The following is a 15,711-nucleotide window of genomic DNA, read 5'->3' as shown; positions in this document are numbered from 1 at the left end:
GCACACGTGAAACTGGTAACAATTAAATAGGGAAATTCTAAGAGTTTTCTAATTTGCTTGGTGTCTTGACAATTGAATTTTTATAAAACTGCTCGCTGGGAAATCATATCAGGATTCTTTCACACTTGGTGACATCTGATGATAACGTAAGAACAATAACAACATTGAAAAGGATGATTTTCCCTTTCAGTTTCTTACTCCCTGCCTCGACCTCCTAAACTGGCCCAGAATGGAGGTCATGAAACGCTACGAGAGATCGCTCCTGAAACGGCAGTCCCAGGACCAGCAGGGCCACCATCACCTGGGACACAGGACCCACTCCACACCTACTGGCTCATCCTCTGTGTCTAACACCCGCCTCGGGTGACGTGCACGGATATCGGTGTTTGAGAAGCACCACGACCAACCGTCTTTTCTGTGCAGCTGAAATGTCAAAAGTAGGTGTATAAGATTCAATCTTTCTAAAAGGACCAGAGGGAAAAGATTAGGAAAAACTTGCTTATTAAAAGAAGTGCACATATATTTGGGAAGTGAGGAATATAACATATGGTGGCGGAGTTGTAAGATATATATATATACACACGTAACTTTGCCTTAAAGTTCTGTCTTAAGCAACATTAAAGCAGCTTTAATACTTCTGCCTTAAATTCAATACCAATATAACAATTTTCTTACTCATATTTAAGTCTATGACTTCGCAGAAATCTGAATTTAAGTAATACTGTTCTTTTAATGTACCAGAACATTGGAAATATCAAAGCATTTGATTTTACGGGGAAAAATAATCAAGAAAGCTGACAGATACTCAAGGAAAGATAGCTGGGCTTGGAATTTATCTCCTGTATACCACTTCTCTGTAAAGGAAGAATTATGCGGTATTTCTGTTATTGCAAAAAAAAGATGCTTCTAGACATGAGAGTCAGGGGTTAGAAGGATGGTCCTGTCCTTCCGCATCCTTTCCTGGGAGAGACTGAGTGTGTCCACCTTGCCATTTTAACTGGTTTCCTACCTCAGTATCCAGCAGGAAAGATGGGCAGCATCCAGCTGACAACAGCAGTAGCCCTGATTGCTACATGAATGCTAACCACCACCTGCTATTTTAAAATAGTGCACCAGGGGAGAGTAAATCTCTTTTGGAAGACTGAAAAACAAAACTAGAAAAGCAGTTTTCCTCCACCCCTCAGTGCCTACATGGCAAATACACATATGCAATATTTAAAAAAAAAATAAACGCTGTAAGCTGATCTGTCTCTAAAATATAAGTGATGAGATTACACTACATACATCGTATTACATATCTGGTTTTAACATACTGAGAATCAACTTCATTTTAGCATATCTCTTGTTTATTTTACTTATTCTCAAGTGACATTGTTCATTGGCCACCTACCATGTGCAAAGCACTGAGTTGGGTGTTAGAGCTGACATTAAGATGAGACACAGTATTGTAGGGATATTTTCTCTGCTCTGATATTCAAAGCTACACATCACTGTAGATTTTGATAGACAGCCCAAGGGTCTGCAGAGAGAGAGATCTGTCTCCTATGCATTCCCAGGGGGACAGCTCGTGATGACTAGACATAATTTTGGTTTTCAAAACTAGGGGAGGGTGGTACCACGGGCATCTAGTGGGTAGAGGCCAGGGATCCTGCTAAGCAGCCTACAAAGAACAGGACGGTCCCCACAACAAAGACCTGTCTGGTCCAAAATATCAATAACACTGATGCTGAGAAGCCCGGCCACCGGCCAAGCACGCATCAGAGGCTTCATGTTGCATTTTAGTAATTTTGCCCACTCATGAGACTGAGGCTATTGCGCAGCCATCACCAGCACCTCAGAGATCCTGGGCCACAAATGCTACTAAATTCCAGAACAGATACAGTCACGCGACTTGGCCAGCAGGTCTTTCTCTGCTCCTCTCGTGAAACATCAGGAACCTAAAGCCACATGTAAGCAACATGAAATCTACAGCCACATTCTTTTATTACTTTCATATTCTGTCTCGAAAATTATATTCGCCAAGAACACATATAAACTTAAGAGAAAGCGATAACGTCACCTTCATAGTTAAACACCCGAATAGTCCCACCATTATAAACTAAATATATTGTACCTTTAACGATTCTCCTGTTTTAAACTCCTTTTACCATTTTAAGGGTCTCCTAATTTTTTAAAATGTGGGCTGCAGTAATGAAGGATGGAGGGTTTTTTCCAACATCAATTTTCTATGACATTCGGTCTCCCCTTGCCTTCTCCCTCTTCCACTGACATAATCACAAAAGGTCACACATGGCAACCAAAGATGGATTTTTCGGAGGGCAAAATAGTTTGAGGCTAAGAGAAACCAGGCTGTAACTATGAGGGTGGGGTTATCTCTCTATTTTTCTTAAATTTATGTATGGTCTTGGTGATTAAAAACTCCAGAACATGTTTTTCTACAGGGAAACTAAAGATTTCCATTAAAATCCACAACTCTGTCCTTGCCCAAGGAACTCTGAACCCCTACTCAGCCAGACATGGATTAGTAAAGAGATGTGCCTGTTAGAAAGACTCACATGTTTCAACAAACGCTCTCTCATTCGGTAGATTTCTCATATTAGGTTTTACTTATTTTTCTTAATTGCCAACTCTGCATTGTATAGATGTATATACCATTGATGTATCTAAGGCACTTCTTTGTTTTCTGAATAGCAATTGAGTTAGGCGGAAACATGAGAAAGACTAAGATTTTTTTAAAAAATCCAGTTTCTGGCTTTTAATTGAATTGGACTGAAAATGTTTTTCTATTTTTCAAAAATTCAGGCATAATCATATTAAAATGCCTTTAGCATTTTATTTCCACTATTCAAACATTAAATTAAAGCACCTTGACACAATGAAACAGGGTAGAATTTGTGGATGAGAAGTAACTAAACATTGCCGCCCATGTAACATTTCAAGCAAAATGAAGTTGAAAAATATAGTTTTCTTTGTGACAATACAGATTGTTGTGAACATATTAAACCATTGATTCTATAATTTGATATGCAAATTACATCTTAATAAATTTGCTACTAAAAAGAAAATAATAAATGTATCCACACAATTTCTTATACGTCTCTGTTCCTCACTCTCAAATTTTAAATACCCTAACTATCTGAGTGGCCTTTCTTAAATTGGGACCATGAAACTATATAGAAAGAAGCTTGTCAGTGCCCTGCTTCGCTCAGCCTCTACCAAGAGTACGTCAAACATGGCTGCTGTGCCATGGGGCACAAGTTCACAGGCTGTCACCTGTCACATCTGTGCCTGGTTCTGACATTAGTTCTCTTGACATCATTAGAAAGGATGCTACATTCTGGTCCAGCTTTTACTCACCCTTGGTCACAACAAAGAGGTAAAGGCTTCCTCTCGAAAGGAGCCATCATCCCTTTGCCCTGTTTTCAAACTCTCCATGGCGTTTTGAGTTCATTTTGAGGTAGCATGCTGCTCTATGGCCTCCGATACACGTATGTGGGTACATTTTCATGTCTGCAGCAAGTCGAGTTCACAGCTTCCCCCAAACTTTGTGAAAAGTTAAATAGGAATGATAAGCAAGAATCCTATTAGTGAATTATAAGGGTACTTTGTGAGGGTCACATCCATTACAGACAGGTAACATCAGAGATGTGAGAACTGGGCTAAGCTTTTTTCCTCTTTACCCTTGAGAACAATGATTTATGATATTTCTTGGAGTCGTTCTATTTGGTTACTGGCAAATTCCTTATGTTCCATTAAAGTCACTTAAATGTCAACTTCTCGGCAATGCCTTAGTTGAAGCTTCTGTCTCTAGGCTGAGCACTTTCTATTTGCCATGCCACCGAAGTTCCTTCCCCGCCAGATCACAGAGACTTGTTTGTCCCCAGGAGTGACTGTGCAGGGATGGCTGGAAGCAACCTGAGCGAGCCACCTTGTTCATATCCCTGCGCCCCCGGCAACCAGTGCAATGGCAGGTAAGTCCCTAGGAGTGCCTGATGGATGCTTGGCGGAATGTACAGCAGCAAATCACATGGTGCTTCTCCCAGATCAATGGTTACCAGAGGAAGAAGAACAACCATTTAATCTGTGGAGCTTAGTCCTAGCTCAAGGCAAGGGAACATTTAGAGCAAGGTTTCAAACTTCATCATCATAGGCGATGCTTAAAAAGTCACCTATGACAGTGTCTCTGTCTATTAAACTGATGAACTTCCAAGAGGTTCAAAATACCCCTAAGAAATGAAACACTACCTTGAAATGCTGTGGTGTTTCATACTATCTTGGTTCAATTTTCAGCCAGATATAAAATGTATCTACAGGTATTTTAACATACAATATATATTCACAAAAGTATTTTGACCCAGAAACAGATTGAGTTGTTTTTCATTCTTAATATGTCTGTAAATATCGCTTCTTTTATACCAATAGGTATAGATATGTCGCACTTATGCCATTTATAATTAAGATGCCATCTGCTGGCTTACCTTTAGCATGCCTCGTTACTAGTAAGAAATAGTTTTCTGGAGGATCAGAATGATGCCCTAGAACTATGACAACCACAGCACCTTGTTAACTGAGCACTTATTGTCTACCGGCAACGTAAGCATTTTCCAATGGATTACTTCATTTAATCCTCACAAGACGATTAAAACGAGATAGGTATTATTTAGCCCTATTTTACAGAGGGAAGCTATGGGACTTAAAGGTTATTGGATTGGTACGATTCTCTACAGTTAGTAGGCTGTAGAGCTAGGCTTTAACTCTGGGTAGCCTATTCTTGTAAAATTAACTAAAGTACCACGGGCCAAGCATTATGGTAAGTACCTAACACGGACCATCTAAAGTAAGTTGTACAATAAACATGCAACATCATATCAGCATCTACACTATACATAGGACACAGACAGACTTACCAAGGTTACTTATCTGGAGCAAGGTCATACAATTATTAAAAATTCTCTCATAAATACTGTCTATACTAGTCTGCCTCTTCTAACCGTAATAAAACTATCTTAATGAAACAAACCTGGAATGGTAGTATCTGAAATAAAAAGCACGTCCTAGTTTTTTTTCTAATGATCAACAGCAGAGATTTTCTATAAAGGCCCAGATAGTAAATATTCTCAGCTTTGCAGGCCATATGGCGGCTTCTGCAACTACTCCACTCTGTCCCTGTAGCCTGAAAGCAGCCATGGATTATATGTAAACAAATGGGGTTTGCTGACCCCTGATGATGATGATTTAAATCAGAATGCTAAAGTTTACTAAATGCTCAGTGTGTAATAACAGTAAGATGAATATATGTCTATAGAGAAAGCATACACATTTACAAGGTAACACAGGTTAAATGGAAATACCGTGCACAAACAAATGGAAAAGGGAAATTTTGACATTAGTCAAAATGTTGTGGATCCAAATCCTCACTACATATCAGCTTTGTGGCCGTGAGAAATTGAAAGAAAATTTCTCTTGGCCTTAGTTGCCTTGGATTTAAATGGAGAAGTAAAATTTCTACCACACAGCATAGTTACAAAGCTTAAAAGACAGAACCACTATCCAAAAGGGCAAAGGCAGTGGTGATTCTGAAAATGCACGAATTCCAGCCCAATCTGCCACAACCCAGGAACAGTCAACTCTCCATTACATATTCCACAGCTGCAAAGTGCCCACCAATCAGCTGGGGGCATAATGAGTATTTGCCAAACAATAGAACATAAGGGAAAAAACAGAGTTACTCTGGATGGACAAACCTGGCCAGAATAAATCAAAGCGTACATCATTTAGTACCACACTCATGTTTAATCAGAGTTTAGAACTCGTGGGTGGGTTAGGAACTACCCTGACATCTTGGGTTTATGCAGTGTAGTCACTGCTAAAAACACAAAAAATTTAGGAGCAAGTGTCTAAATGTGGTTTTATTCTAATTGGTATTAGTATATTCCCTTAGATCGATATCCGAGTTTTTCTTAACAACCCAAAACAGGAACTCTTAGAGCCGGGTGGATGCTGCTGCGGCGTGCTTACTTCCAAACGCCGCCTTTCCCTACCGCACTAAGAAACATGGAACTGACAGCTTCTGCTGCGGCATCATCCATTCTAACACAAAATGGCTGGAAATTGTATGGCTATGCTGAAACATCCCACATTTTTCTTCTCTCTGTCCATTTCTTTTCGATTGTAGAAAAGTATTTTTTTTTTAATAAAGCACATTAAAGACTTGTATTAGTAGCGATATACCAATGAAGAAACAATGAAGTAGCTACATAGTAATGAGGAAACAACTTTCTTATTAAGTACGGCTACAAATCACGTTTTGTCTCGGGCACTGAAACTTTAACATCGAAAACTAGATTTTAAGTCTATTTTCAATATCTCTTCTTTGCTAGTCACTTCCGATTGTTATTTTCAGCACAGGAGCAAGCTACTTGTACTTCGAGCTTTACGAAGTTAACGATCACCTGTGGCATTGCTTTTGCTCCTCATGCTCACCTTCTACGCCAAAGAAAGATGGAAAAAGGGCTTCGTGGAGGGAAAAGGCTCTATGTAGCTGGTCCTTTAATGCTGCCATCGAAAACGCCGACTTTATTAGAACGAGCTGGGAATGCAGAAAGCTCTCTGGCATGGACACAATGTGGACACCATAACCTATTTCTCCTCTTAGGCCCCCTTTTGCAGAAAGATGTGCCTTGATTACAGCTTTTGTCCATTTCAGGAATGGATGAATTCCCATTAAAGGCTCTTCTATTTCTGGCATTAACAGTTGATACCTCTACATGACCAGATACTTGCTTTTAGAAGGTCACTTTCATTGTCTTCTCGCAATCGAATTATTAACTTGGTATCTCTTAAAGCAAGTTTCTTTTTGAGTCTCTAGCCTGGAGATTTTTATGATAACTAAATCCTCTTTTAATTGCCTTTGTCTTTCTACAGAAAGTACTATAACATACATGCCCTGCAATTTCTATCTTAATATCTAAAAATGCTACATTTACAGAAAAACCGAAGCAAAAAGAACTGTTAACTTAGAACATGACATAATCCTCTGATTATCTCAAGAGAATTCTGTCTTGGTGTGGAATATGGGCTTAAGGTTATCACTGGCATCCTCACTTTGAAATTATATGGGTTATGTTCCTTCCTGTTTCCCTCGGCCCCCTTAAACATCAAAGCAAAATCTCTTTGTTTCTACTAAAAAAATCTCAACACATAGCAGGTCCTGAACTGATCACGCTCAGTTAATGTCCATACTTGCCAGCCTGGCTTGACAGTCTCCACATTTTAGTCTCAACCTAATTTCCTGTAACTCTACTACGTAAGATGTCTGCTTTGTTTATATCGGACCGACAGTCTCCCAAGCATGCCAACTACCTTCTGACGGCACCGTACTGGTCTTGCTGTTCCCACCAACTCTGAACTACCCTATAACAAAAATCCATCGGTGGACCCGCCACCAGCACTTCCAGTTCTACTTCAAATGCCATCTCTTCCACACACCCTTCTAAGATCAATCTCTTCCTCTGAGGTAGGCTCTGGGCCCATACTTTCTACAATACAGACGATTGATTGTATTTCTTTGACTTATATTTCCTACTAGATTTTAACATCCATGAGGCTCAGCTACCCTTTGTGTTCTCATCATTTACTCCACTGAGCTTAGCAAATGGCTTAAACTTAACAGGGGCTCCAAAGCTAATGCCGAATACATGAACGTGAATTATTATGTAAATAGCTATCTGATGAAGATCACAAGAACTTCAATCCCACTGCAGATGACTAGCTGCTGTATTTTGTGGCCACATGCCTTTTAGGTTTCAAAAGGAAAAGCCCTGAAAATTTTCTTTCCTTGCTAGGAAAATAGAAGCTAACAAGCTCTTTTGGCCAGATCTTCCACAGATGGTCTTACTGAGCATATGAAAATACCCTGGGAAATGATTCCACAGCTATTTAAAAACAGTGGCTCAAAGTATACATCACTTAAATGTATATCTACTTACACAAGCACTTATGTGCTAAATTGAATAAGAAGTTGTCGTTAAGTAGGGAATGATAAACACCCATCTTGTACTGTAGCTTTCTTTTTTTTTTTAAAAGGATATTTGATACTTAAAATGAATTTTAAGCTAACTCTGAGCATTCAACTCTGAATAATCTCAGTTTTAAAAACTATAAGTTAAAGAAATGCAGAACCTCAGAAACACTATGTTAAGTTAAAGGAGAGAGACACCAAAAGACCATGTATAATCCCACTTGCATTAAATGTCTAGAAAAGGCAAATCTGTAAAGACATAAAGAAGATAGTTGTTGCTCAGGGCTGCTAATGAGAACAAGGATTAACTGTGAATGGGTATGAGAGAGCTTATTGGGGTGATGAAATGTTCTAAGATTAGATTATGGTGATAGTCACACAATGTGGTAAATTTATTAAAGCCACTGAATTACGCTTAAAATGAGTGAATTTTATATGTAAATTGTACCTCAATAAAGTTATAAAAGTGCAATGAAGAGACAATACTACGGTGATCATTAGGAATCTCCTTGAGGCAGAGAAAGTATCCCATTTTTTTCCTCCAATTTAACAACAGAGCTAAAATAATTTTACCTTAATAAAATGTGAGAGACTTACACTGTTGTAACATTAGTGGGTAGTCTTTAAAAGTATTTGCAGTACACTGACACTCAATAACTGCCTTCATATTCATTCCATCTAATTCTAGGACTACTTTTTGCTACCTATAAAACATAAATTCCTTTAAGAAAGTCAACCCAAGAATTCTCTAGTTGCTACCATGATATTCGCTTGTTCACTGTAATATCAATGCTTTGCTTTTATTTCACTGAGACGAAAGAGAAATTTTTTAGTTCATTCAGTTCACGACATTCCCAATAGGAGTGTTAATTAAACGGAAAAGGAAAAGTTTAAGGTATTGACACTATTATCTACCTCTCAAAGAGAAGGCACTGTCACTGCCCCCAATAAAATAAAGACAATGCATATCGACCAAAGTTGAATTTCACAGTAAAAAATAATGCGATACTCAGCAAATATCCTTCTTCTTCTTTAACGAATTCTAATTGCAACTACTTGCTCAACTAAGAATTAATGGAACTTTCTGTAAGGTAGGCACTCTGCAGGACACTAAGTAAAATCCAGTCCTTGCCTTCAAAAAGCTCACCGCCTAGCTGGCAAAAGAGGCAACAAGTAATAGCGTATAACACATGCCCACTTCCAGCGGAGTACCAAGAAGGTCACCTGACTAAATCAGCCTTTGTCAAAAGAGATGACACCTGGTCAGGTGGCGTTCTGCACAACTAGTTGGGATTTGCTGAGCAGCATGCGCGAGGTACAGAACAGACGGTATAATCAGGACTTCCCACGATTTGAAATGAACTGTTGGACTGCTTGTTAACCAAATAGAGTTCAACACAAGCACAAGAATTGTCATTTTGAGTCGTACTTTTTGGTTGGGGAGGCAGCAGTAGCAAACTGGATAGAAATCCTGAGTTCTGCTATAATGTTTTCCTCTTCCCTACGAAAGAACACCCCAGTCAACAGTGGGTTACCTCGGACCACCTCTTCCACAGACTCCGTGGTGGTGGTGGTGGTGGTGGCGATGCTGGTGGTCCTCTCCGTGGCCTCTTCGTAGGGTTCCTCGGCCTCTTCGTCTGCCTCCTCGCCATCCTCATCATCCTCGCCGTCCTCCACTTCTTCCTCCTCCACATCAGCCACTTCCTCCTCTTCCGTGACTTCCACGACTTTGTCTTCACTGGAGCAGGAAAGAGAAGTCACAGGGATAGTCATTGAAACACATTTCAAGAAAGGGAAAAAAAAAAAGTCGACGACAAGGAACTCTGGGAATTTGAAAGGGGACATGGTGCCAAACTAACAACGCGCATGAGGCATGAAGCCAGCAAAGCTCGATCTCAGCACGGGAGGTCTGCAACTTCTCACTCTGGCTCATAGCTCTTAGTTTATGCAGTTGCAAAAGCAGAATGCAACGATTCCAACTATATGACATTCTGGAAAAGGCAACATCATGGAGACCACGGAAAGGTCACTGGTTGCCAGGAGTTCAGGGTGAGAAAGAGAGAAGAGGCTAAGCTCAGGGGATTTTTCAGGCAGTAAGATCATGGTTAACAGTGGACATACGACATCATGCATTTGTCAAAACCGAGAGAACACAAAGAGAGAACTCTAATGTAAACCCAGGAACTTCAGTTAATAATAACGCATCAGTACTGGATCACATGTACCATACTAGTACAAAATGTTAATAACAGAGAAAATGGGGTGGAGGGGCTGGCAAAGAGGGGTAGAGGGGAGCTCTCTTTAATTCCAGCTCATATTGTCTGTCTATAAGCCTAAAACTTCTGTACAAAATAAAGTCTACTAAACACAGGGGTGGAGGATACAAAAGCAGAGTTTATTGTTTTATGGGGATGACTTCTCATAATGTATATGAAAATACTATATAGCATCTGCATAGTAAATACTCAAGAAGAGTAGGTAGAAATTGGTTCAGATCTTGATATTGAGAGTTTAAACTGGAAACTGAGGAGGAAGAAGAAACTGGCTTAAAAAAATCTGTAATACCCAGTGACAGCAATGCCTACCGAAACTATACAGTCATGCTCCTAGTCTTACTAATTGTGTAAGCATTGTAGAATGCCACGTATTTCAATGTTTTTAAATTTTACTGAGTATCAGAATCTTCTCGAAAGCTTATTGAGCACAGATCTCTGAGCAACATGCCCAGAGTCTTTGATTTAGTAGGTCTGGGATGGGGCCTGAGCATGTGCATTTCTAATGAGTTCCCAGGTAATGCTGACGCTGGTGGTCAGGGGGCAACATTCTGAGAGCAAGAGAAATATGCAATATTGAGAATAATGGTAAGGGGTAGCTGGCAGGTCACAGTATAAGTGGGACGGAGATCAGAAATAGTATGTACAGTATTAAATATGTACGTAGTGATACACGATGGTGACTAATAAATCAGAAAATTGAGATGGCAGAAGATGGGCATGTCTGGAACAAAATTAAAAGTCCCAGTAAGATATTCTTGTGGTAATCTCCTGACAGAGTAGACATGGCCGAGAGCATTTGAAAAATGATAAGTGAAAACAGGAAATAATAAGACAGTTAAATAGTGAAAGTATACTGCATACCATCCGGCCAGATAGGAGAAGTAGATAGTTCTTATTTGATCGAATAACAAAACCGATACAGGAAAAAGATCCAGATGTGGTAGAAGATTTCAACATATCAGAGAATCTGCCACGGGTCTTATTTGACAAGCACCAAAGGAACAGGATTGAGGATGGCCATTTGACATTTATTAAATTTCCCCAGAAAAGAGACAGCAGAGAATTAGTACCCCAGTGTTGATACCTGCCTACAAGAAGCATGCTGATGAAGAAGGGCAAGGGACCTGGAGAGTCTGTGTCAGATACTACCTGAAGCTCTGGAATGCGAGTGTGAGTTGCGCATGGGAGAGGAAATCAGATTCCAGACATATTAGGGAAAAGAGAACAGGCTTCCATGATCTAGGGAGACAGACAGGAAGATGGTGAAAGGTTTTCAAAAACGGAAGGTCTGACAGAACAGCCACAACTAATTTCGTCGAGGGTGAAAAAGGAAAAGCTTTATGTGAAGAGACGAATATAGCACAAGACAGAATTTCCTTATTTAGAATTTAAAGAACTTTTATATATGAAAGGTCTATAATAATATGTATGGCCCCCAGCAGAACGTCTTTCTAATTCTGATTAAATATGATGCAAGGGGTAATAAACGAACACATTAAAAGATGGTGAAGCATGTGGCTAAAAAAAGAATAAGGAGAAATGTATTAAACAGAATAACAGATAATAATTAAGTATTAGTGTGTTAATAAATGACATGTTAATACAGAAGACATTATTCTATTATTTTAACATTTCCTACACCATGGAAATCTGTTCTGGTTCCCTAATACGTTTGAAATCTGACTGCCACAAGAAATAGGTAAGGAAGAAAAGGAGAAAACATTGGCATCGATAATCAGATGGTATAAGCCTTCATCTGCTTAAGAGATAATTGGGGTGTCAATCACTGATTTCTTAATTGCCTAAATTCCTGCACAAGCGTCTACTGCTTGAACCGACATCTCAAAAGAATCCTAAACTTAACAGTTGCTCAGATGCCCTAGTATATTTCTGTCTTATTTTTCTACAGAATCTCCATGTTGTACGACTTGTAAACAGAATAAAGATGGCCCAGTGCATGTCATCAGCCAATTTATTGCGTGAGCTCTCTTCTGCAGCGAATCAAATCATAGGCACCAACACTAGTTAGCTCTCTAAATTAAGTGGAAAATTCAGATAAAACCAGGGGAAAAAAATCAAATCAAACCAGTATTCTTAAACCATGAAGTGTGAATGCTGTCTTCAAGCATGAATGGAGTGACAGGATCCAAGTATGTGACCCGGGGTTAAGACAGCATTGTGGTTCCAGGTGGGACGGTGAAAACATGACCTTGGGTAGCCCTGTGAACCTCCCTCACCTCCTCTCTTATGACTTGAATATTGCACTTAAAGCTCCAATCGGAAAACATGCTTACAAAAACAGCTGCGTTTAAAGCGATCTGCATTCCGGTATGCGTCTAGCCATGAACAACAGTGAAAGACTTGATGCCCATCATCCATCACCACATCTGCCTGAGCAATTTACTGGCATAATAACAAGGAACAGAGACACAGAATAGTTCAGCTGGCAGAGGAATTAAATTACCAGGCCTAAGAGAACTCAGGTCCAGTTCTTATTACCATAGCTTTGATTTCTGGAATTAAATTTAGATGTCCACGAATCCAATTATTTATTTGAACACTATTCAAACACAGTTATGTTTTAATGATGTCGCCTCTTCCCAAAGAATGCCAAACATGCCAACATTACAACTTCTAATTTCAGTTTTTGTAAACAGCAGGAAAGACAGAAAAGGGGGAAAATTACTTTTCCTCCTTCACTTCTATTGCTGGAAAGCTTTGTTCTGGCATGTGGCTAAGGTGACTGAGTTTGGAAAGCTGATCACAGTGCAAGAAAATGCAAGGTGGGCCCAGTTTATGGACGAGCCAGGCTGAGAGTCATAAAGCAATTTCCTTCTAAACAATCAAACAACTCACAACGAGATAACCCCTAGGGAAAACAGTGGAATATTCCTAACACAGTCACACACTTTAGCGTCTGTCAATTTATAGTAAATGACCTTTATGGCTTTTAAATTCCACTCATGAGAAACACTTCTAAAGAATAAGGGAGTTATCTGAAAATGCTGACCATCTCAGAAGTACTTGAATTTAATAAGGGGGTCACAGGGTCAAAGGGATGTTACTATCAGGAAATAAATCAGTGACGATAAAATTTTATTCATCAGTATTTAAGACTTTAGGAGGTGAAGAATATGTACTACATCACAAAGGTGACTCTCCTCGTATTTCTAAATTAAGGCTGCCCTTGATAGAATTCCACTCATAGTTGCCTTCTCAGTCCCTTTAGATACTGAAAGCTTTTGATTCACATTGCAGTTTTATCTGCTTTTTGTTTAAGTCATGCAAAAACATTTCACCATTCCAATTCTCTAAAAAAGCTGTCTCCGTTGATAAACTCTGCTCAGACTAACTCCTCCCCCGCCCCCTTCCCCTTTGTAGGACAAAGGAGAGGAAATGGCAAAGAGAAAGTTTTGATTCCCATGGTTTATGTGAATTGGACAATCATGAGACCTGAACTACTGCAGTGATGAGGGGAGAGAAAACAGAGCAGCTGTGAGCATCGCAATAACCAAGCAGGGGGTACCCGAGGGGCCAGCGTCGTCGACAGGAAGATGCTCAGACACTTAAGTGCTGATCTAGAAAGGGGAAGAGTCTCCTGGAGTCAGAAATAGAGAGAGAAAGTAAAGCAAAAAAGGCAAACAGCTCTTTCCCTCTTTGCCCCAGTTCCTATAGCTGCCAGTTTAACCCGGAGGATACAATGGCTGGGTAAGACAGAGTGTCCCAGAGGAAAGTTTCTGGAATCATTGCTGTTGAATTAAGAAAAGCAGAAGATGCCAAAAAAAAAATATGAGAAAATATAAAAGAAGTGTATTCTCTGTGGTTCCAGGTATTCCTTGCAGACAAGGCCTACCCCAGGCCCGGGTTATAGGCTCCTACTTCAGGATGAGAAGGACAATACTGAGACACCAAAAACACACGACTCAGGCAATTAAAGGCGAGCTACAGGTTACAACCGTAACCTGAAATTAAGATGTAACATCATTCTTACACATTTAATGAATGCCTATTCTGGGCAAGAGAATCTACACGAATTACTATATCAATAACAGACAGACTGCATAATAAATGCTTTGGAAAGTCAAAGGAAAAGTGATTCTGGTGTGCTAGAGGTTTGAGCCGATAGGACATGAAAAGTGGGTGTGAGGATGAGGCAGAGGTATCCATATGATGAACAAAAGCACAATGAGGAATAACAAGTACACAAAGCCTGACTGCAGAGTTCCCCACAGGCGCTGAGTTTTAACAGTGAGGTAGGCTAAACTGCAGACACGGGGTATTCAGATATTTTTACTTTAGTCAATGGATAGTTAAGCATTTGAGTTGAAAGGGATATGCATCGATTGCTACTAAGCAAAAAAAAAAAAAAAATTGGTAACACATGAATTCTCCCATCCATCAAACCATGCTATTAAGTGTCTCTCTATGCCATACACCCGTCATTCAATTAACAATATTTATTGTGCTTTTATCAAGCGCCAGGTGCAATTCCAGACGCTAGGGTGGATGACTGAGCATGACAAAGCCTCTTATCTCCCCGAACATACATTTTGGTGGGGGAGGCACAATATGAGCAAATAAAAAAGGAGACAGATGTGTGTGTGGGATATGGGTAGCATTTCAAATAGGCTGGTCAGAGAAGGCCACAGAGAAAGGGCCATGGGAACCAAGACATGGAATGCTGAAAGTCAGGGTGGGGGCGTTAAGGCAGGAGGAAGAGCAAGAGAAACCCTGGCATGAGGACCAGCCGAGCTTAGCATGATCGAGAAAAGCCCACGGCAAAAAGCCAGTGAGCGTAGGAGGGAGCAAGAGGGACGAGTGCAAGTTAAGGTGGTGGGGACAGGCAGGCGGGGCATGCACGTTTACTTGTGCGCCATGGGGGGGAATCGGATTTAAGTCGTAAAGGCAGCTCAGGTGCTGGGTGGAGAGTGGACTGCAGGGAGACAGGTATGGACGCTGGGAGGCTGGTTAGGGACCTCGTGGTAGGAGCTGGGCGAGGGCAGCTCATGCAGCTAATGGCCAAAAAGATAATGATGGCATCGCTCACAGAAATGTAAAATCGCTACTATGACAATGATTATTCAAGGCCAGATTTTGAGTGTACCGAGAGGCATCCATGAGGAAGGGATGGCTGTAATGTGAGCTAGGGAAGGCCCAAAGGTGATGAAGTCTGGGAGCTGCAGACAGCTCTGCACCAGGCAGAGTGGACAGAACATGTGCAAAGGCCCTGTGGTGGGACGGAGGAAATGGAACCAGCCGACGAGAACACGGAGAGTGCTCAAAGAGGGACAAATGAGCACAGGCATGGGGCGAGGGGTGGCGAGCTATGGTCTCTGACTTATTTTTGTAAATCCTGTAACTTAAGTATGGGCGGTTTTATATTTTAAAAAATTGTAAAAAGAAAAGATTTAACAG

At 40.4% G+C, this 15,711-nt stretch overlaps 1 protein-coding gene across 6 annotated transcripts in view; it reads right to left on the bottom strand.

The window, feature by feature from the left end:
- The window catches only part of LOC107498323 (amyloid beta precursor protein), a 233,803-nt gene that overhangs the window by 98,440 nt on the left and 119,652 nt on the right, over positions 1-15,711 (bottom strand). For all 6 annotated transcript variants that reach the window (XM_016121315.2, XM_016121317.2, XM_016121311.2 and 3 more), the window contains exon 6: positions 9,556-9,758. In XM_016121315.2, the coding sequence (XP_015976801.1) occupies positions 9,556-9,758 (203 nt within the window). The remainder of the gene's footprint in view (positions 1-9,555; positions 9,759-15,711) is intronic.

The sequence above is a fragment of the Rousettus aegyptiacus genome, unplaced genomic scaffold, assembly GCF_014176215.1.
Source record: "Rousettus aegyptiacus isolate mRouAeg1 unplaced genomic scaffold, mRouAeg1.p scaffold_m13_p_4, whole genome shotgun sequence".
NCBI classification, from domain to species: Eukaryota; Metazoa; Chordata; class Mammalia; order Chiroptera; family Pteropodidae; genus Rousettus; species Rousettus aegyptiacus.
Note: the sequence above shows the minus strand (reverse complement) of the source record. Positions and strands in the feature narration are given on the sequence as shown.